Source organism: Cynocephalus volans, chromosome 17, assembly GCF_027409185.1.
Source record: "Cynocephalus volans isolate mCynVol1 chromosome 17, mCynVol1.pri, whole genome shotgun sequence".
In the NCBI taxonomy this organism is placed as follows: Eukaryota; Metazoa; Chordata; class Mammalia; order Dermoptera; family Cynocephalidae; genus Cynocephalus; species Cynocephalus volans.
The window spans coordinates 40,120,688-40,144,118 of NC_084476.1; the positions used below are offsets into that span (position 1 = coordinate 40,120,688).

The window sequence follows — 23,431 nt, forward strand, 5'->3', positions numbered from 1 at the left end:
TCATGGGCCACTAGGTCTCCCTTTCCTTCCTTCAGAACCACATCCCGTTAATTCCCCCAACCTCAGTTTTCTCATCTGTACAATGGAGAGAGAGTATGTCCTTCTACCTCTAAGCCCAATATTAAGTGAGTTCAGCACTTAGCAAGGAGTCCCTTATAGATCTTCTCCTCTAGCATCTTCCTTGTTGTACAGAAAAGGAAAAGCTGAGGTCCGGAGAGGGGCAGGGACTTGTAAGAGATCATAAAGCACAATTTATGAAGGGAATAGGACTGAAAGGTGACTTTTCTCTGCCCTTGGATATTTTCTGTTGGGAGAGGAGATACATTACAGGCCCCATGGACTCCCTTGGAGAAAAACCAGTATAGGGCAAACTACCTGTGGTGGGAGCCCTTGAGTCTGTAGGCCAGGGAGACCTGGACAGGCTGAACACTTTCCCACTAGGCATTGGCATCCAGTCTCACCAGAATAAGCCCTGGATGGAATGATCATAACACTCCCTTATCCATGGAACTTCACCTCACAGAGCCTTGGGAGGTGGTATCTCAGGGGTTATTGTGCATACTAGAGACATCCGGAAGCTGAGGCCCTACAAGAAGGGCTGCTAGTCTTAAGTATTTGGGAGAGTTGGTCCCAGCGCCCCTGGCCTGGGGGACCCCCGCTGGTAATTATAACAAACTGGACAAAGGTGGTTTACAGGGTTCTTGGAAAACCTCTCCCCCCACCCCCCCACCCCCACCCCGACTCCCTTCTTCTGCAAACAGACCTGGGCCAGTAGGGCAGACTCCTGATCCAGGAGCAGGAATCATGCAGGAATCTGCTGTGCCCCAATTTGCTTTGTAATCAAGGGTCAGTTCCTTTCCATTTTTGATGCTTTTGTTATGAGGGTTAGAGAGAACCCACTGGGTTAGGAAAGCGATGTCTGCCGCATCTCTGTTCTTTCCAGAACTGAGAAACCAGTCTGAGCCTTATGGACCTCGCTTTGCCCGAAGCAGGAGCGGGTAAATGGGCAGTTCTTGGGTTGCAGGAATCGATCTCAGGACCGTAGAGCACTAACGCAACGGTAACGCTGTGCTCTGGAGAGGGTAGCAGGGAGGCTAGAAAGGAGACTCCCAGAGGGGGGTGTGTCCGGAGTGCAGCGAGGTCTCCGGCTGAAGGCGGAGGTGGAGGCTCGGCGGAGGTGGAGGCTCTCCGGAGGTGTGTTTTGGCTTCTCAAACACTATTCTCAATGGGCTTTCTTTCAATAGCAAAACTTTCAAAGGCAACTCGATTTACATAAGTTGAGTTTCTTCCCGGATGGTTTCATTTCTGATCTTCTGTCCTCAGCGCCTAGCAAAGGGCCCGGCCCAAAGCCCGGCTGCTGGAAGAAACCACGCGACGGCTGTGCACAGCGAGGCCGGACTGCATTCACCGCAGCGGCGAGACCAGCGCCCTGCTAGTCTCTCTCTCTCTTGCGGCTCGTGGGCGTTCGGAGGCGGACGGGGGTGCGAAAGCCCGACTCAGTCATGGAATCCCTGTGTAATCTCGGGGCAGTCACGCAGCCTCTCTGGGCTTCCGTTTGGTGGCCTGTAAGGCTGGACTAGGTGGCCACAGTATCAGGTCTGGTGTCGCCTTTTGGAGTTGGAAGTTCCCGGAGGTCGGCCTTCTCTAGCCTCTCCCCACTGAGAGGGAAATTCCCTCTGTCTGGCGTACCACGAGGTGCGGGAGGGGATGCTCGTGGGGTACAGGTTAGGTTGGCCCTGTGGAAGCCGCGCAGCGGAACACCGTGCTGCAGCTGAACACCTACTGTGTGAAATGGGGAATCCGAGCTACTTCTGTTCGGGCAACATCTGCGGTTCCATCGCATCTGGGCAGTAACCCAGGGATTCTGTTCAAGCCACACAAGTATCGGAAGAAAAACCGGCTTGTGCCTGCGTGTCCCAGCTGGGTTCTTTGATTTGGCAGAATCTCCCCTCCTCCGCCAACCCCCTGCCATCCCGAGTGGCTCTGGTGAGGCGCTTCTGAGAAAGGCGTTTCCGACCCCACAGCCTTTCTTCTACCCCGAACTTGTTGTGTGACCTTGGACAAGTCGCATCCTGCCTCTGGGCCTCAGGTTCCTCATCTGTAAAATAGGGAAATAAGCTAAGTGCCCTTTTAACTCTAAGACTCTAGAATCTGGGTTTGTAGGCCCGAACTCAGTGAGCAGGACTGGGATTGGGGGTTGTCACTGGCTGTGTCCTTCAAGGTGTCCCCACACTCCCGCCTCTCTAGTGCGGACGTGGAGCAGCCAGTCGAGTCTGGGCTGGGCCTCTGAATTCTAGTCATTTCTGATCCGCTGGGCGCCACTGGATGAGCAAACTCAGGAACCCTAATCCATCCCGGTCCCTCTCTGTTGTTGCGATTTTCCTGCTCCAAGGAACTGGGGTGGAGGGAGAAGATCGGACAAGCAGGGTTCCAAACAAGGGAGAGATAACGCTGCCACCCCACCCCCCTGTACACCGCAGTCTTCTGGGTCCCCAGAGGCCGGCCTGGAGCCGTTTTCCGCAGCTGTGCCCCGGAGGTGGTGGCGACGAGTGTCAGCACCACCGGAAACTTGTCTACCGGTCTGGGGCAGCTGGGTCTGAGACAGGGACAGAAGGTGGGCCCCAAAGCCGACACAGTGTTGGGGTGTGAGAAGTGAAGCAGGGGAAACAGGCATGACCCTGAGGTGGACCCCGTCCACCCTGAAGTCCTCCCAGGATCAATCAGCCTGTACTTTGTCCTCCTTACAAGCTCAGATCTGGAACGGGAATCTCGGAGCCCTTGTTTTGGTGGATTTATATTAAATATTAGAGGATCATCACTTGTGAATTCAAAATGGTGAGTTTCGAACCACTCCCATGAGCTGCTGGGTCAGGGGAATCCTTAGTGTCTCCTGACAGGGCTGAGACTTGGCGCACAGTAGGGCTCACAAAACTATGGCCTCTTGAGTGAAAAATGGCTGTCATATGCTTCCTTTTCAAGGTCCAGTTCCTTTGATTGTGGTCCTAGAGCTTTACAACTCTGAAAAACTGAGACTTGCTGGTCAAGGAGAGTTCTGCTAGAAATCCATCCATTTTGTCTTTTAAGCTATAGGAACTTCCCCTACTGGGGGAAGGTCGAGTTTTCCCGAGAGCTGGAAGTTGCAGCTTCGTAGCGTGGTTGGTGCTTCTTTGCTCTACCCTTGCACATAGAATGCGCCCGCCCAGCCGTCCGCTTCAGATCTGGTTAGCATTGGACGCGACTGGACTCATTCGGTTCCCAAGAGGCCTTGCGCCGGATGCAGACTTGCTCCTGCCGACAGAAGGCTTCAGCTGCGCGCATCGCCAGCCGCCAAAGTGTCTGGTGGCTCCTGGTTTGAGGCTGGAAAGAGCGCCTATAGCTCCGTGCTTGGGGTCCAAAGCCTCAGAAAGCCCCTTTCCGCAGGAGCAATCTGGTTTCTAACTTTAAAGGAGTGTGAGATATCCTCCCTGCTCAAAGTCTCTGCCTTCGCTTAATGCAGAATTGGGGGCCCTGATGGTAAAATGAGGGAGGAGGTGGACGAGGAGGCTGCGGCTTAGTAAGGGCTTGATAAAATTAAGCGACATTTCCGCTGGAAGAGCCTTCATCAAAGACTAGCTAACCCAACTCCGCCCATTTTACAGATGAGGAAAGTGAGGTCGGAATGGGCAGATATGTCCACGAGCGTGATGGCCAGCAGATTGAAAGCCGGATCTACACTACACCACGCTCCTTATCTTCTTCCAACATCACCTTTTTTTTTTTTTTTTTCTAGAGACTCTTCCCCTACCTTTACCCTTCACCCTTGCCTCGGCTGCCCCAATCCCTCAGGGCTTCCCAGGATCCCAACACTGCGGCGGGAAAATCGGGCCCTGGTGAGACCCGCGGCGGTATTCCCCAGTTGCTGAGTGGGCCCCTGCCCCCTCCCCCCTTCTGAGATCCACTAGGCCTTCGCGCCACGCGTTTGTCAATGAACGTGGCGCCGCCGCCCGGGCCCCGCCCCCCATTCTCTCCCATTGCCCAGGTATCGGCTAATCAGGCGGAGCCCGTAGGCTGCTCAGCCAATGGGGCGGTGTTTCGGGCCAGGGCCGGCTGCCGCTGTTCTGATTGGCTTGATCGAGCGTGATTGGCAGGTTAACCCCCGCCTCGCCCCCGCCCCCGCCCGGAGGGAGGCTGAGCCCCGGGCGGCGCTGTCCACACGCAGCGGGTCCTGAAAGCGGCTCCGGGGCGGCGCGGTGGCGCACTGTGCGCGCCGAGCAGGCGTAGGGCTAGCGCCGGCGGCGGCAGCAGCAGCGCGGGCAGTCAAAGCCGGCAGCGGCTCCGTCTCGGCACTGGCAGTCCCGGCGGCCTTGGTGGCGGGGACCCTCCGCTCTCTCCTCCGTTCTTCGCTCCACGCCTGGGGCAGGCGCGGCGGTCGTCCCGGAAGAGGCAGCTGAAAGACAGCCGAGCCAGACCCTCGAGAGAGGGCAGCGGGGCTCGAAGCGTTGGCCAGTGTGAAGCAGATATCCAGGCGAGGAGCAGCCCGCCGCTGTTGTCTTCATTCCTGGTCCCAGCGATGGGGGAGCAGCGGGGGCCGCGGGAACTTTGAAGGCAGCGGGTCCCCGGGGTTTGAGGGCTGCAAGCTCCTGGGGACTCCGGCGTCTCGCCCCCAACGTCAGTGGCGGAAGCACCTCCGAACCCTGCGGGGCCCCTGCGCCGCCGGAGAGGAAGTTCTTTGCAACTTCGGCCGAGACGTCGGAGAGCCAGTTGGAGAGAGGCTGAGGCGGCAAGTGCGAGCCCCAGACACTCACGGAAGCGGAGAGAAAGGGTCTGGCGGAGCCGACGGATCGAGGAGCGACCCTGGAGGCAGCGAGGCCGCAGAACCAGCCCGGCAGATCCCGGGCCTCGCTGCCCCCCGAGTGAAGCCAAGGGACGCGTGCCTGGCGGTCTCCTCAAAGCTGCTCCTACCGAGGGCCGGGGGCTCCTAGCCGTCTCGGAAGCGGGCCCCTACGCTATGCCCCCGCAGCCGCGGGCGCCTTGGCCGCAGCTACCTCGGGCTGGGCCGGGAGCCGCCGCTTGAGCCAGCCAGGGAGGGAAGCCAGCCAGAGTTGGGCGCCTGCTCCCAGCCGGACTGTGCTACCGCCGTTTCCCGCCTCTCCGCGCAGCTTCCGGCGGTCTCCAGCCGGGAGGCTCTGAGAGAGACCCCGAAGCTCCAGCAGTGTTTTCTGAGCCCAGCTCTAACGGTGCCCGGCCTGGTGGCGCGGCTCCCTAGCCGCCCTGGGCAGCCCCCTGGCGCCGGGAGGCGGCGGCGTGGGCCGGCCTGCAGTCTGGAGCGCCCCGATGGAAATACACTGTAAGCACGACCCGTTTGCATCCATGCATAGTAAGTAGGCGGCGACTCGCTTCTCTCGCTCTCCGGCCGGGGCCGGGTTGGGGGTGCCGGACCGCGGGGCAGGTGCTAAGGCCGGGAGGATCCCGTACCTCTGTAGCCGCGCAGACAACTTTGCAAAGTGCAGGGCTTCCAGGCAGGGGACGTGGAACAAGGCGCTGGCTGCCGGGGCCAGAGAACCTAGTCGGGGAATCCCGCCTCCGGCAATGCGTAGTGTAGGCAGCGCGCTGCAGCCTTTCAGCGGCTTCTGCAGCGACATCTCAACGCGTCCAGAGAACCGTGGCTCGGACCCGTAGAGGGCTCCGGGCCGGGCCAATTGGAAGGCACGAAGTTGTAGGGAGAGGTCAGTCTGAGTCTCAGACAGCGTCCCGCACCTCAACCCCGACTGCGCCTTTTTCAGCCACGGGGCTGATCAAGACTGGCGCCTGGAGGGAAAGTGGGGCCCTGACCAGTGCCTGTATGTGTAGAGGAAGAGGTTGAGAGCTAAGCGAGGACACCGGGTCCAGGGCTCTAAAGGCGTCCTGGAGTTGAGGAGGGGGATTTGAAAAATCAACGAAGTAGTGGTCCCTGAGCTAAGCTTCTGCTTAGGAGCCGGCCGGTTCATACAGAGACCCTCAAAGACCCCATAGGGTTGTTTTCTGCAGGACGCCTGCGCACGATGGCTTCTCCCCTTAAAAAAAAAAAAAGAAAGAAAGAAAGAAAGAAAGAAAAAGAAAACGAAAAAAGGAAATCAAAGAAAAGAAAGAAAGAAAAAAGAAAGAAGCAATTTGTCACCATACAGGCGCCCCTGTCTTCTGAAAGACTCCGTGTGTGTAGGAGACGGGAAGGGTCACTTCGGGCACCAGCAAGGCCCGCCCGGCTGCCTAAGCGTGGATCCTGCCCCGTTCACCCATTAGCACAGCCTCCTGAGAGATGAGCGCTTCTCTCATGGTGAGTTAACGCTGGATTAGATTCGGAGATTTCAAGGAAATTCCAAGTGGAACGAATTGCGTTTCCCTTCTGCTCGCTGCAGAGCGGGACCAGAGGAAAGCGCCAGGCTTTGGCAGCTTCCAGTCGGGTGCCCGGATCGGGTCTCTGCAGGCTGCAGGTCAGTGAGTTACTCTGGGACTGGGAGCCCTCCCCAAGCCGGGTTCCCCTCAAGACAGCCGGAGATCCAACTTCCCTAGCTGTATGTCCCCTATGTAACAAAGGCAGCAGAGACCCGGCTGCAGAGAAGGTGAGCTTTCCAGCGAGTATGTCCCTGTCTGCTACCGAGGGCCAAGTGTCCTGACAAGCAGGGAAAGGCTGGTCGAGGCACCCGGGCTGGTTGCGGGCAGGTCAATTTCTCTTTGTGTCAATTTCCCGAGTCCGAGTAATCCACCAAAGCGGTGGGGAGATTTGCGCAGAGAAGCTGCTTGCTCTGGTCCCAGCACAAACGATTCCTCACCATTTGGTGCCTGTGCCCAAATGGTTTCCAGTCCATGGTGACCCCAGCACCCTCGGCAGCCTTTTCCTGCGTGGACTTGAGCCTGGCTCTAGGAAGGCTCTGATCTCACAGAGTGAGCCTGAAAACAAATGAGTTGGGGGCAATACACTGAGAGGTGGACAAGTCCTTGGCTCAGCCAAGTAGTGACTGGGAGGCAAGATGGGGAAGGCCCGCTTCTGTGCTTCTCTCCTTGCCGGCGGGAATCTACAGGCCCTCACTGCCTCCTCCTGCCCAGAGCTCGGTGGCCCAGAGGTTGTGCCCTGGCCTTTGGGGGGATAGCATCAGACCTGGTGGTCTCCCCAGCTGTGCCTCAGCATGGAAAAGACAGCTCTTTCCAGGTGCAGGTTAGCCGACCGCTAATGTCTCTGCCTCCTTGTCCCGGCCCTCAATCTGCCGGCTCCTGGGGAAGTGCTCCCTCCTCCCGTTCTCAATTTCCTTGGCAGCACAGTGGGGGCTGGGCCCCACTCAGCCTGTCTTCCAGAGCTGGTGCAAGCCCTGAGCTTCCCTCTAAGTGCCCTTGGTTCTGACACCCAAAGCTGTTTGCTGGCACAATGATGGGGGTGGAGGTGGGGCACAGTAGATACTGGGAGGTGACTAGGGTTGTAGGTTCAAACCAAGTCCCACCTCTTCATCTTCGTTCCTGGCCTTAGTCAGTTTCTTCCCATCACCTCTCCCCACCCTCACCGCTTCAGAGCAGGACAGCTTCTGTGGGGAGGAGCACACACTACCAGGAAATGGGCTTCTGAGTTCTGAGATGCCCTCACCTCCTAAACCAGGCTTATCATTTTTATCAGTACAATGGCCTCCCCCGCACCTCCCCCCCCCCCGCAGATGTTTCCTTTCCCCCCTCCTCCTGGTATCTTTACTAATTGTAAAGCACTTTTGTAGCCAGTGTCCTACTTGAGTGTTGCGTAAACCTTCAGCTACACCCACTTTATGGAATATGATACTGATGTCAGAGAGACAAAAGAACTGACAGGAAGTTCACATGGGCCAAGCTGGAGCAGGTTCTTGGGTCTCCCTCACTGTCCAACAGAGGCTTAGAAATGAGGTTTCGAAGGATTCTTGGAAGGGGAGAGGGAAGAACTCAGATTCCAGATACAGGTCAGTGGACTGTGTGGGTGAGTACACACATGTGCAAGGCTCTCTTTCGGTCTAGTCCAACCATATCTGTGTCCACAGCCCAACTGTCCATGTGTGTCAGCCCCTGTCTGTCCATTGGAGAGTCCATTAGAGAGATCTCATCCCTGCCCTCTCCCTCATCCCTGCTTGCATATCTGTGTCCACCTTCCTTTTTCTTCTCTGGTGCATCTGGGAGGAATTTCAATGATCCTGTGGGTCCTGAAGTTCCATCTGCAGCTGAGTCTGCAGAGACCTTCCCCCAAGACCTTATGCCCACCATGGTCTTTGGGGTGTGGGCAGGGCCCCTGGCAGGCAGCATGTCCTTATCAGGGCCTGAGGAGCACCTGTGGAGGGCAGCCTCTTCCAGACCAGAGCCACAAAGGCCCAAAGGAGCATCTTCAATTCAACCCTTCTTCCTTGCACCCCCCCACCCGCAACGCCCTCCAAACCCAGCTCAGTCTGCCCTTTGGGGCTGGCCTGTGTTTCCCTTGTATCTCTGTGTTTGTTTCTAGGTCTTCACCTGATTTCTTTGCATCTGTCTCTGTGTCAGTCTTTCTGTAAATTCTACTTCCCCTGAAAAGTATAGCTGAGTCTGTGTCTTCCCCCAGCACCCTTCTGTGGAATGAGACCTCACCTAGTTGGGATCCACAAGAAGTAGAGGCTGGGAATTGGCTTCTCCAAAAAGGTGCAGGGCTGGAGCTGGGGCCCTAGAAAACAGAAGACCCCTGTCCTTCATATAACCCCTTTCCTGGACTTCCTCCATTTTCTCTTCTTGTTGCCTCCTGTTGTATACCACACTCATCTTTCTTTTCTTGGACTGTTCTGGCTTCTCCATTTCTTTTTCTGCTCCTCTTCCTGACTAACTTGTGGCTTCCTTTCCAGGCTTTCTCTTCTTGCTGTCTATCTCATTCCCACTTTTTGTATCCTTCTGCACACTCCTCTCTTTCCCTCTTTTCTATCCCTGTCCTGCCTCCCCCCTCTCAGCTTTGAGCTTCTTTTCCTTCCATACCCAGGGTAAGTGGCCTTCCTCAGACCACAGTTGTAAGTCTTCTAACCACCATCCTTGAAAAGACCTATTAGGTAGTACTGTGACTGAGGCAGAGAGGGCCAACTGGTTTTGGGGGCCTTTCCAGAAAGTTGAGGGAGGTGAGAGGCTCCCAGGTCATCCTGGGTCTGGTGTCAACTGTGGACATGTGCATCAGATTCTGGAAGAGCATCAGTAGCTCAGACTTTGTGGTAAGGATCGAGGGCTTGTTATCTGTTGTCACCTAGAGAGACTAGGCTCTAGGGGACCCTTGGGTTTCTTCCACGATACAAAACAGGCCCCAGATCTCACAGGTATGCTGCAGGACTGCTTTTCAAATTTAAGTCCTCTGAAGGTTGAGACTGTGTTTTGGGCAGAAAGCCTCAATTGCCAGTGGTATAGAGAACAGGCTATTGAAGAAAGGCCACAATGTCTGGACTCCCAGGTCATGTCAAAAGTGTGCTATGTGCTGTAGTTTCCTTTTCCTGCTGTTTGTCTTCTGAGATGAGCTCATAGCAATTTTGAATTTACTTTCCTATACTTAAATCCAGCCTCATCTTAAAACACCAGTCAACCTTTTTTTATTAGGTGCTCTCAGCTCCAGAACAAAGGCTTCTTAAGGCTCTTGACCAGGGTGGCTGCGGTCTTTCTATTTTACTCAAACTATGCCACTGTGTTTCTAACTGCAAAATCCTGTTCAGAATAGTTTTCCTTTTTCTTATTTATGGAGTGTTTTAGGACAATCACAACTGATTAAAGCTCATTTTGGAAATCAGAGAGAAATTCAGCTTATAACTAGAACTAAGTACTGCAGTTATCTATAAAATTGTGTTTTTCCTTGAAATAAGCCTGAGCTTGGAAATTTGGAGAAATAGTAATAGAAAACTTCAGCAGATTGCTTGGACAGTTTTTAGGAAATAGGTTATGTTATGGGTGTTTTTGCCCTTCCATTTCAGATGTTAATCATGAACCTGGGTAGTAATTGTGTGCTGGGGGGAAATAGGTGAGATGAGGTGGCTATTTTGTATTTTAGAATTGCAGTGTGTACATGCGTGTGACTTCTGAGGTGCCTTGGCTTTCCTTGAATAGTCCAGTCCCAGCCCAGTTGCAGTTTAGGAGAAAGACTCCCTCCTCCTTGGCCTCTGAGCTGCCAGGAGCATCAGTAAATGCTTGGACTTGGCTTTTGGCTCCAGTCCTCAGTAATGTTAGTTAGTGGCTGATTAACAGCTACAAGGTCAATGATATTGCTACATTGGATCACTCTGCATTTACCGGTTTGGCTCTTCATTTACATGGGTCCCTGTTTCTTTCCAGATGCACCTTGATGTAAGAGAAGAGAACGTATGTGTGGAGGAGGCACTTTCCCATACTCCTTTTACTTAAAATCTAACCCAGAGCTTTTGTAAAACTTGGGACTCAGAAGCTTTCTTGGTTTCGTTTCCCCTGAACCAACTTAAAGCTGCTTGTCAACTGCAAAACACTCCAAAAATTCCAAGGAAACTCCTTTATAACAAATCTTGATGCAAAGGAATGGAATTTGCTGTGTGTAGAGGAACTTATAACCCATTTCTATTGTGTGCTCTGAGAGCGTACAGTGGTCAAGTCTGTGCGTTAGCCTCATCTTTTCAAAGGAAGGGTTTTTATCAAGGCAGTGGTTGGGTTTTGTCTACGTACTCTGAAGATGCTGTTAAAAAATTTTAAAAAGCCCTTAGCCCTTGAATTAGATTGCTGATTAAAAAAAATTTTTTTTCTGAGATATAGGTTTACTGAAGTAGAAACATTTGTTAAAAGGGAGTTTCATTTTTTTCTCTCTTTAAATTTGATGTATTTTAAGATGTATTTTCTCCCCAGAATATTTTTTAGACCTGAGCATCATGTTATAAGTTGTGCCCCTTTAATATAGATTGGGGTCTTCATACACACGATTATTTTTTTTTAAAAAAGGAAATAAAAATGCTAGTAACTAAAGGAAAAATAGTATGGGGATGCTTGCTATCAATAGCTCAATTGACTGGCTGCAGACGGACAAAGACCAAGATGAATTTTAAAAAGCATTCTGGGGTCCTCATGGAGTCTGCGTGATTGGACTCCAGGTGCCAGACATCCAGCCTGCTGGCCATTTGTGATCAGAAGGGCTCTGGGTGCTCACAATGGTGCTTCTACTACGTAACTGGTTCTAACCATCCTTTCCCTTGCCTTTTGTTTCTGATTTGTTTCAGGACATGGAGGAGTGAATCAGCTTGGGGGGGTTTTTGTGAATGGACGGCCACTCCCGGATGTAGTCCGCCAAAGGATAGTGGAACTTGCTCATCAAGGTGTCAGGCCCTGCGACATCTCCAGGCAGCTTCGGGTCAGCCATGGTTGTGTCAGCAAAATTCTTGGCAGGTAAAGGCAGGAGCTCCAGGCTTCCCTTGATCTTTCAAATAAAAACTTAAAACATGACCCAGCAGCTGTCCAACATGTCAGGGTTGCAGTGAGAATCATGGTGGTGTTTTGTTCCGCATGTATAGCACTTTAGAGTTTGCAAACATTTTGAGGCCATCCAATCTAAAATAGCCCTGGGAAATCCATGTCTCAAGTGACATGTGGAATAGGGTGACTTAGTCATGAGGGATGGCATGTTTTCTCAAAGTCTGGTGAATTATTTTGAAGAATCCAAGAGTAAGAGGCTTTTGAGAATTTCCCCTATACATCTTAGGTGAGCCCAGGGCCCTGAGCAGGGCTGGGCAGAAAATCCTTAAATTATCACACAACCAGAGTTCATTGTTTTATTTTAATGTTTTCAAAAAGCACATTCCACTTTTAAAAGTCAGCCAATCATTTTCACTTTTGTGTTATCATCAACCTTATTCTGTTGGGCTGCAGTACAGTATTTTCCTTCTTTTTTCTCCATTTTTTGTTTGTTTGTTTGTTTGGCAGCTAGCTGATATGGGGATCTGAACCCTTACCTTGGTGTTATCAACACCGTGCTCTAACTGACTGAGCTAACCGGCTAGCCCCACCTTCTGTAGGTTTTGTTTCCTTCATAGTGACAGTCATCCCAAGTGTGTATTAAATTAGAGAGGAGAAAAATAAAAACCAAACACTAACTCTCAAATCTGACATTTGAAAGTTGCCACTTGACCCGGTGATTTGCTGCAAGCAAAATACTAACAATGACGATTCTCCCAGAGGGCTGGACAGCCTCTTAGCGCCGTTTATTTTCTCAGTAGCCTCAGCATGATTCAGAGAAGCATGTTTTTAAGATGAGGAAACAAAGCTAGAGAGGCAAAGTGACTGTCCCAGGCTTATCGGCCAGTCAGTGCTCAGGTTAAGATGAGGACTAAAGGGCTCCTGGGCCATCGTGTCTCACCACACCCCCAAAACAAAGCCACAGGTTTGTTTCCGGACATGTGCTGCCCTGGCCGGCAGGAGCATTCTCATGTTCAGCTGTTCAGCGATCTCTCACTATTTCTTTGCCTGGGTCAGAAAATCACTTTTGTCCTGTAGCTGAATTATGGTTTGAGAACAGATGCCTGAATAAGAAATAAATATTTTGAAGTATGTCAGTGACATCATTACTTTCGTTTTGCTCTTTCCCTTCCATCTGCTAGAATTTAAGAAATCTTCTTGGAGGGAGCAAAGGTTTCCAATAACCTTGGGGAGCTTTGGTTGAGGCCAAGGGAGAAAGTTTCAAGGCCATGGTCTGGCAGCTCCTTTTGGGACCTTGATCCCTGTGTCTGTTCCTCATCCTCCTGCCCAGAGCAGGTCACCTGAGCCGTGGCGGCTGTGGGCTTCGCTCCTGTTTAGCACTCAGCGAGAAAATGAGCACCAGCCTGAGTTCAGGGAGAAACACAGGAGATCAGCGTGGGGTTCTTGTTAGATGCTGGTTTTAGGCAGGAGGATGGGAGTGAGAGCAGCAGAAGAGTAGAAGACAGGGAGATAGAAACAGGAGAAAGAGAAAAAGGAAACAAAGAGAAAAAAATTATTTTAAAAAGACAAAAAGAGATACAAAAACTGACAGGATAGAAAGAAAGTGAAAGAAAGAGAGAAGAGCAATATTTTAGACTATCTCAGGATCAGACTTCTAAAGCCGAATGGGTCTCAAATATCTTCTTGTGGAGCCTCTTCATGGCAGCCAGGGAGAGGCAGGGAGGAAGCAGGGCCTTCCTTTGTTTTTGCTGAGCCGACATTTTGCTCACGATGTCGTCTTCTCAGGGTGAGGTATGGAGACTTTCTCAGAGGGGATGTCCAGATGCCGGGTCCTCATGTTCTGGTGTCCTGGAGCCCTCCAAATCTCCCATGGAGACTGAGGGGGACAGGGACCCTTCCAAGCCCAGCTGGCAGCCTCCCGCGGCCCAGAATAGATTTGTCACTAGGTAGAGTGGCACTCGGAAGTTACGCGCCGCTCCGGTGCCTGGCCGTTTAAGTTGTCAACAATAAATTGGAATTTCATAGCTCATTATTTTCATAACTAAGAACCACAGTGGACAAAATGTCACTCTAATTAGAACTGCCTTTTAAGAAACAAGCTCAGCCCTAAAACAGTGTGACTGGGAATTTCCGAACTGGGGCTATTCGATCCACAGAATTTTTTTTTTTGTCACACAAGGATTTGATGGGCGCACATGAGGTGACAGATTGTAGAGAGCGTGTGGTGTGTCGTGGCTGTGGTTTCAGAGCTGTGTGGCAAGGCAGGCAAAGTCCCTGGGGCAGGCGGGGACCCCCGTCATCTCAGGAAGGTGGGCGGTTTGCTGGGAGTACGGGCATTTAGTCTACGAGCTCAAGGCTGTAGAGGGGCTTGAGAGGCACAGCTTGGTGGCATGTGAGGCTGAGTTAAATCCACCCAGAGCCCAGCTTTTGCCTTCTTTCACTGGAGCCTGGTTGGGAGGTTCAGATCATTTGAAATTGGGTGGTTTGCTCCACTGTAATAATAAACACTCAGGGGATTTTAATCCTCAACACATGTTCTTTATCTTACTTTTGCAAGGCTTTTTCTTAACCATTGTATGTTTTTGTCTTCACAGCAGTCCTATAAGGTTAGCAGGGCAAACATCCTCCCCTTATTATATAAATAGGATAACCGAGGCCTAGGAAGGCTGAGTGAGTTGGCCAAGATCACACAGCGAGTTAGTGTCAGAGTTCCTGACTAGCACCTAAACCTCTTTACTCCCAAACTAATGCTCTTTGCACCAAAGGACACTGTGTGTTGGTGGCTGCCATTTGTCTTTTGTCTGTAAGCCAAAGGGCTGCACGGCTGTTTTGCTGAGATGAAAGGGTAGTTATTAAGTCTGAATCCTCACTTGACACAGTTGCGAGTTGGGGTTTCCGGAGTGTCAGGGTTGCCTTCTAAGTGCCTGGCCCGTGTGTCAGTCAAAGGAAAAACAGAGACCTCTCGTGTCAAGACTGCAGCCTCCCACGGTTGGCACTGCTCAGGTGGGATGGGCAGGGAGACCTGAATGCTGCCATCCACTCACCATGTAAGGGGGGGCTTCATCCTGCTGCCCTCTCTGGGTTGTTGTGTGAATATTGCTGCAGTCTCATTCAACCAACGTATTTTAAGTATCCAGCACAGGGTTGTCTACTTGTCTATAACCCCTGCCTCGAGACTGTGCCTACCCGAACAGGCACTCAGTCTATTAATTGAGTGGAGTGAATGAATGAAAGATGCATGTGAAAATGCCTGGTAAACAGTAAGGCTCTCTGTAATTGCAAGGGATCATTATTATTATTATTTTAAATTTTGTAACCAAAGTAGCACTTTGCCCTGGTGGCAAGAGCACTGAATTCAGTCAGGTTTGAAAAATGGGGCTGCCTCTTACTTCCAGGAGTCACCTAGTCTTCTGATCATTTATTTTCCCTTCAATAAAATCCTGCTGGCCTTGCAGGATGGGTGTGAGGATTAAAATAATTTGAGGAAGAGCTCTGTAAACTTTAGAGTGCTGTGCCTAATTAATGTGTTGTTTTGTTATAGTACAAATTGACTTTCTATTGTAAAATTGACAGGACAATTAGAGGCTGTGGAGATTGCTGTGTGCCTTGATTTAGGTACTTTTCTAGAATCCTGGCAAAAAAGTATTTTCTTGGATATTTAAAAAAATTTGTTTGTGAGTAATAATTTTTGAGCAATTACAGAAAGAGGGAGGGTAGTAGGTTGAGTTTTGCCTTATGGTCAAAATTTGTAAATGACTCACTCTTCTCAATGAAAAAATAGATTGTTCACTTCCACATTATTGCTCCCAAATTATTTCATCTCTTCTAAGATATTCACTAACTTGGTCCTAACCAGACTTTCCCAGGCTGAGAGTTTCAGCATCTCTATAAAAGTGACCAGTCATTGTTCCTGGGTAACATTTTCTACCCATCCCAGAATCACCTCGTTCCCTTAGTTATTATAAACTCTTGTTAGATTTAAAAATCTAGTAGTCATTTCTAAAATTTCTCTTTGGTTAAAAAAAAATTCAACTGCGAGATAATCTCCTTTGGAAGAGGAAGTCAAAAATTCCTCTGTAAATATTGAGAGAGACATTCAGTGACGGCTCAGATTCAGAAAAAGAATCAAGTCATTTTTTTTCTCTTGAAATGGTCTTTCATGGCACTCTTCTCCCTGGTCTGGGTTTTACTGTAAAACCCTGACATCCTATTTGCGTTAACGAGGAAAAGCTGATAGCATGGAAATGTCCTTAGAATCAGCCATTTACCTCAGGGGAGGTCCCTGGAAGAGCTTCTGCTACTTGTGGTTGGTTTTTCTGATTGCTTGGGTTTTGACTTACAACACATATTTCCAGTTAGTTCTGGGATCCAACACTCCTTTTAATTTTACAGCCGCGTTATTCTTTTTACATTACGGAAAAATAAGTTGCATTTTAGGGGACAGTTTTCACAGAATGCTGCAGATTCTGCTAGGGGATGGGAAAGCTGGCAGATCAAAGGTATAAGCCACATTTCTGGGGAAATTTTAGTTCAAAAGGCAGGGCCACAGTCCTGGCTTGGCGACTTGGTCTTGTGTGACCCTGGGGAAGCTGTTTAATCTCTATGAATCTCTGTTTTATACCCACAGATGGGGACCTATTTATTTATATGTTCATTCACTTATTCATTCATTCCAAACAATTTTTATGCTTTAGAACTGCTGAGAATCAAATGGGAAAACTGACTTGAATGTTTTCTGTAAACTGTCAAATGGTAGATGAATGTGAAAGAATTTTGTTAATGCATAGCATCCTACCAGCACTGTCCAATAGAAATATGTGAGCCATGCATGCAATTTAAAATTTCCTAGTAGCACATTAAGAAAAGCAAAAAGAAACAGGTACAATTAATTTTAATTATACATTTTATTTAACCCAACATATAAAAAATTATCATTTCAATATATAATCAATATAAAAATTATTAATGAGATATTTTATATTCCATTTTTTGTACTAAGTTTTTAAAATTTGGTGTGTATAGTATACTTACAGCACATCTTGATTCAGACTGGCCACATTTCAAATGTTCAAAAGCCACCTATGGCTGGTGACTACTGCATTGGACAGTGCAGATCTGAACATTTCCTGGACAGAGTGGCCTCGTATTTTGTTGCCAACATCCATTTAGCTGGTTCCTCATGGCCAAACTCCTTTCTCCTTGGGTCCTAGGTATTACGAGACAGGAAGCATCAAGCCTGGGGTAATTGGAGGATCCAAACCAAAGGTTGCCACACCCAAAGTGGTGGAAAAAATCGCTGAGTATAAACGCCAAAATCCTACCATGTTTGCCTGGGAGATCAGGGACCGGCTGCTGGCGGAGCGGGTGTGTGACAATGACACAGTGCCCAGCGTCAGTTCCATTAACAGGTGAGGGGCTGGTGCTTGTGAGGGAGTGGGGATCTGGTGGGGTGGGGGATCCTGGAGGCTCTGCGTGTGCTTTCCCTGAAGATCTGGTATCTCCTTTCACCAAGGCCCCTTAGGGCTTACGGGGCCTCTGTTCTCCTTCTCTTCTGCTCTCCAAAGTGGGTGGAGTTCTAGGCCCAAGGAGAGGGAGCCCGGAGTGATTCCCACCACTCCCTTCCCCACCCACCCATGTGTGTGGAGCACTTTACAGTGAATTGTTCTGATTCTTCTTCACCAATGTCACTGTCCCTGCAGGCCTAGGCTCATCAGCCGGCCATCTCAGAGGTCTGCAGGAAGAAAATCCTGCATCCAGTTTGGACAGAGGTGGAGCCAGTGAATGTGGGGAACAGAAGCCTGACCCGAAGTTGGGAGATTTGGCTTCTCGTTCCAGCTCTGCCACAAACTCGAAGTATGACCTTGAGGAGGCTCTTCCTCCCTGTGAGATCCCAGGGCCCTGGTGGTTCTGATGTGACTCTCCAATCCCTAAGGGTGGTGTCCGGGATGTAAGATGCTCTGAAGTTAGGGGATTGCCTTCTTCCAACTCCCCTGAATTTTACCCATAGAGAGAAATAACCAGAGGAATACCCTCGGTGCCAGGTGCAGAGGAGCCACTGTGGCTCCTTCTCCTCTCCAATCTGATCCAAGATGCATTGAACGGGGCTCTCAGAGTCTTAAACATAAGTTTCTGGAAGGAAATTCGCTGTTGTAAATGGTGCAGTCTCAACTCCATTTAAGCCTGCAGATTCAGGGATGAAGTTGTGACATGAACAGAGATGATTGTTCTCTAAACTCCACAAAAAGAAAAGCCAGAAGACTGAAAACTTGAACAGTTCCTATGTCTCCAAGGCCATGCCCTACTGTCATCAGTGTGGAGCCTGTCTGGGCATAGGGGTCTCTTCACCCCAACAGAAAGAGGTGGTCAGACTAGAATGTCTCTGAGATCACCTCTGGTCCTGACAGTCGTTCCTCCTGCAATGACTCAAATGCACAGTATAACTGTGTAAGTGTTTGTGTTGACATTCTGAGTCCTGCTAGTTCATAAACTGTTAGCCTGTTTTTCTTCTCTTAGCAAGCCTTTACAGAGGCCCTGATGTCATGCAAGGTGCTGAGGAGACAGAGGAGAACCAAGCATACAGTTTCTCAGTCTGCTGTAAAGGGGCTCCTCGTCCAGGGTGGCTTTCTGACATGCACTGAGAATACAGTGATTGTGGTGCGTTTGTTGGGGGCATAACTACTGTTCTTTTTTCTGGATTATTAGGGGCTCCAATGTATTTTGTAAGTTCCCTACTTCTGGCTCATTGCAAGATTTACATGACACAAAACAACATGATGACGTGTTTTCTGGGCCTCCAAAAGCATGGACGTGGGGCGAGGCCCATACGCCTAAAGCAATGTTGGAGCAGTTGGCCTGCCCTGCAGAAAAATCTCAGCTAACCCCTGGTCAGCTTTGGGGGCCCCCAGGTTTCCCATTGTAGGGTATATATACTATCGGTGGTTTGCAAGGTAATTTTCGGAGGTCCATGGGGGTCACAAACTCTAATGCCTTACATGGGGCCAGGCAGATAATGTAATGAGGGTTGCAGGCCAAGCATAAGATGATAGGGACAGGTTGGGTCTGTGGCAGACTAGACAGCACAAGCCCTATTAAAGGGGCAGTTGCTTCTTAGCCCCAGTGGAATGCTGCCAGGAATGTGGGCTCAGTGTTTGCCAGACTTCTTCCATTCTTCAAAAGAAGCCAGAAACTAGGACTTGTGTATATGTATGTATGGGTGTTTGTGTATGTGAAATCTCTGTATTTTAAAACGGAGGCAACTAATTTCAATTTAAAAATGTCTTGTAGGACAAGCATTACCCATTTACAGGGCACTAGTTTGCATCCTCTGTAAGGCAAGAATGGTAATAGTTTTGTGATGAATTTATTTTAATGTATTTTATCTTTTTGAGTGCACCGGCCATTACCTATATAGGATCCGAACCCGCGGCGGGAGCGTTGCCGCGCTCCCAGCGCCGCACTCTCCCGAGTGCGCCACGGGCCCGGCCCTATTTTAATGTATTTTAGAAAGTATAACTAGCACACCAAACCAGTGAGTTTGTGAACTATGTGAATCTTCCCCCCCATTTATAGGATTGAACTAAAATCGCCTTATAAAATAAATTTATTCAAGTCAAAAAGTAAGTTATTTGAAAAAAATAACTGAAGCAAATAGAGCAGCAGTTACAGCTGTGGCAAAGGCTGTGAAGTTGTGTGGACTGGGTGGCCTAGGAGGTCACGGACCAGCTGAGGCTTTGTGCCTGGAGCTGTGCTATGCGGAGGTTCTGGCTGCTGGGGCTGGGGCTGGGGCCATCGCTAGCCTCAGGAGCCTTCTGGGTGCTCCTATCTGGCCTGCCTGGCCGTGCCTCTCAGGCGCTTTCACATCTGTGGTCCCAGTAGTCCTCAAGGCCTGATTCTAACCTGTGACTATCCCAGGTATAGAAACTGGGGCCTAGGTAGGGAGTGTGGAGGAACGATGAGTTTGAGATAGAGGTGGGAGAAGAGCCCCTGTCTCCCAGTGGTAAGAGGAGGGCTAGTCTCTTTCCACCACTGTCCTGTAGGACTCTGCAAGTGACAGTACTGAGGATCTGTGATTAGAGCAAGGGAGAGTACAAGTTATTCCTGCTGCATTTCAGATCCTTGCAGCCTGCATGGTTTGTGGCCTGTCTGCCCGCTCCCTCAGATCCTTAGCCCTTTCCAGTGCTGCTCTCTGGAGGCTCCACTTTGGGAACACTCTGGCCCCTGACTGCACTGCACTCTGCAATGAGAGTTCACTACGTGTGGGACAATCTCATGCTGTTGCATCCCCGCCCCAGAAAGCCTGAGCCATCCATCCCAGGATACAGTTGTACTTCCCATCTGCCAGCAAAATTCCCACTGATATAAATGCATGCAGCTTCTAAATATCTGCCTTGCAAGTGCCGCTGTGCAAGAGGCTCCACAGCTCTCTCCCAGCCCCGCTTCCTAGGTGACAACTTCCCACTATTCCCCTACTTAGAACAGCTGGGGGTGGGGGGGAAGTGGGGGCCACAGGGTCCTTTCTACTGTCCTTCCTAGAAGTATATACCTTCCTGCTGCTGACATTGGGTTAAGCAACACTGAAGTAGTCCTTGTTCTGCTAGGCTTGTGGGAGACTTCCTGGGATGCAAGCCACCTCGTTCACTTGGCTTCTTGAGGATGATGTGTCCTAGGATGCTGCACAACCCACATGCGGGATCCTTGGAATCCAGCCCAAGTGTCAGTTGAAGGTGGCCAGCCCAGAGCGGACCCAGATGGTGGATGGGAAGGGGTCTTCCTTATTCTGTTCCAGTCTGTAGCTCTAAATCAGGGGCCAAGTGATGGGGACTACAAATGGCATTCCCAGTTTAGAGGGACAGCTCTATTTAGTGCCAACTGATTATTGTCATGTGAGAATGTGGGGCCAGTACGTCTGGGTGTTCTGATTCTTCAAGAGAAGCTGGAAATCAGGTATTTATGGAAAAGCTCCAAACTTGTAAATAATGGCAACTAATTCAAATAAAAATAAATATACTGTGCAAGCCAAACAAAACTCGTCCGGGGTTGGATGTGCCCTGGGGACGATGGTTTGTTAATTCTGCTCTTAATTCTAACATTGCTGGCAAGCCTTCTGAGATTGTTTACCCATTTCCACTTTCTCCTCCACAACCATTACAGGCCTGGATGCTACCTGTGGGTCCCCTTCCAGCTTGGTCCAGCTGGACCTCTGGGTTTTGGATTCTCAGCACAGCTGATGGCCCAAGCTTCTCACTGCACTGATGCCGATTTGATCAGTGCTGTAGATGTGGGTGTTTCTTCAGTGCTATCTCCCCCTTTCTTTTTTCAAGACACCACAATTTTTTCTTGTAATGTAATTTTGTAAGGGATGGTTGTGAGAAGACCTAGCCTTTCAAAGGAGGGGGAGTGATGTTGAAATAGGATCCTTAAATGCCTGCAATATGTAAAGTCCCTTGGAGCTTTAATCCTCAAATTCTAAATGGATTTTTAGTCCAAATGGCTTTATGCCTCATATGGGAAGTGTATAGCAGAGGACTTCATCCTCTGAATGTGGCTCAAAGACAAATGCTTAGGCCTGGGAGCTGGGAGTCTAGGCTGACTTGCTGTGTGACCCTGGGCAAGTCACTTGAGCACTCTGGGCTTTAGTTTCCTCATCCATAGGAATAGGTTGATTGCAGAGATCCCTTTTCTGTTGGACCATCTAGGATGTTCATATGGCATCCAGGGTCACACTCATGCTCAGCAAAGTAAAGAGTCAGCCTTTTAGTGCTGACTGCCAACTAGCCCCAACTATCTCTCGTTTGGAGAAGGTCCTGAGTGTGCTCTTATTAATTTGTTTTAGAATTGCTATGATTCATTTATGGTCTTGTTCTTCCCACTACCATTTCTTTCCAATGGAAGATGATGCTCTGGTTTTTTGGGGGGAGGGGCTGCTGCAAGCAGATGGGCATAATCTCTCACCCCTGGGGACAGCTTTGGAGGATTCCCCATAATTCTAGGATTCCCCAAAAAGGACAGCCCCACTGCAGCTTTAAAATAGGGTGTGAGGATGGCTACTTTCCCCTCCACAGCTTCCAAGGGGACCCTTTGTGCTTTTTAAGGCAAATGTGAAAAAGATGAATGTTTAAGGTTGAAGTTGGTCATTAATCTCTGCAAAGATGCCACTAAAAATAACAGCATCTAACATCTATTGAGCATTTACTATGTAGCAGCCACTGTTCTAAGTAAAGTAATTTAATCCTAATGATAACCCTATGAAGTAGGAATGATTCTTAGTCCCATTTTGCAGATGAAGAAATGAAGCATGGAGAGGTTAAGTAGGTCATGTAGCTGGTAAATTGCAATGCTGGGATTCAAACTCTAGCAGTCTGGTTCTGGAGCCTGTAAACTTAATCACTGTGCTACAGCTGCCTCTCAGTGATTTCTAACAATTGATAATGCTCTACCAGTGATTATAAACATTTTAAAAGAAAAATGAGGAAAACATAATTTTTTCACTTTGCTTATGTACAAATTTAATAGGCACATAACGCTTTGAAAAGTTAGGACTTTAAGCTGGACTACAGTGGGAAATAGTTATAATTTATTTTATAATATATTTATATATAGGTAAACTATATTTATATCTGATATATCCATGTGTTTGCATATCTAGCTATATCTCTGTAGACTCATACACACAGAGAAGGTGACATACACAAAAATACAAAAATTAGATCAGATGCCAGCTTAATTCTAGGAGCTCAGAAAGACTACTTCACTCTCAGGTCTTTGTCTTATACGCTCTGCTTAGTTAAAATAAGTGAATGTTGGAGAATACAAACAAACAATATTGAATATTGGAGAAAACAGACAAACAAGCAAATAAACACTCCGAATATATTTGAGGCAACACAAGCTGACTCATCAGAAAAGTGCAAGCAACCCTTTGCTGAGCTCAAGGGGCAAGATTTCCAGAGGGCTTGTGGTTAGGGTATAGGGTGAACAGAAAAGTCCGTTCCAGGCTGTCAGCTGAAGACAGTGAGTGCCCTCAGTGCCCAGTGCCAAGCAGTAATATCAGAGAAGGCAGAGGCTACTGCCCACTGAGTTTAAGGGGAGACACCTGCTACTTCTGGTCTTCATTTGCACAAGCTGGAGACCCAGTGCAGCCTTGAAACGAACTTCCCGATGTAGTAGTCTGGAATGTGAAAAAGCTTCTCATAGAATGTTGCGTGAAAGCAGATTCTGATTTTGATAGGAGGAAATGGATATTTCTAAGTATGCACAGGAATGTTGTCATAAAGGAAATCCACCAAAATGTGATTTTTGATGTCTTCTTTATACTTTTTCCTGCTGTCCAAATAGTCTACAATGAACACGTATTACTTTTATAATGAGGAAAATCTCTAATAAATGTCCATTTAAAAAGGCTTGAGGCTAAAATAGAACTTTTCCAAAGAAGCTGAAATTTTTTCTTATGACCCACCCTTCTCCCAAATGTCAGGGAAAGAACTTTCTTGTAGATTCCAAAGGGACTTTTGGCTTGGCCATATTCTGCTGCTCTAAGATGTGCTGGGCTTGTGGTCTCGTGGAAGCCCCATGCATTGTCGCAGTTGGAAGTTTACAAACTAGGCTCTCTAGAGCCCAAGGTTCTGCAAGATACCAGAACTGCCAGGTGACAAAAGGAAGGCAGTACCACTATTATCTTTTTTATACACTGGGATTTTCCATCTGATTTTTTTCCCCCCAAAAGGATTTGATTACTTAAAATAAGCAAAGAATGGTCTATTCCAACTCCCTCATTGTATTGAGGTACACAATGGAATGGACTTGCTTAAGGTCACAATCAAGTTCATATTAAGACTTGAGCAAGGACTCTGGAAAGACAGGCACCCAGTCCTGTGGACCCTTTCCATAAGGTTTTGTATGAGATGGGCTTGCCAATTTCTCATGAGTAGTGGTGGGCTCTCTGGGGCAAAGAAACCAACATGAGAGAGCTGCCAGAGTACAGAGAGGTCACCTGGTTCAGTTCCTTCATTCTACAGATGGGAGGCTGAGGTCTAGGGAATTAAAGGAA

The 23,431-nt window shown here is 49.1% G+C and overlaps 1 protein-coding gene across 1 annotated transcript in view; it reads left to right on the plus strand.

Annotated features, from left to right (window-relative positions):
* Positions 1-6,986: 6,986 nt before the first annotated feature.
* PAX5 (paired box 5) overlaps positions 6,987-23,431 on the plus strand; it is a 169,110-nt gene continuing 152,665 nt past the window's right edge. The window contains exons 1-3 of the mRNA XM_063081683.1: positions 6,987-7,068; positions 11,193-11,358; positions 16,596-16,793. Coding sequence (XP_062937753.1) covers positions 6,987-7,068; positions 11,193-11,358; positions 16,596-16,793 — 446 coding nt within the window. The remainder of the gene's footprint in view (positions 7,069-11,192; positions 11,359-16,595; positions 16,794-23,431) is intronic.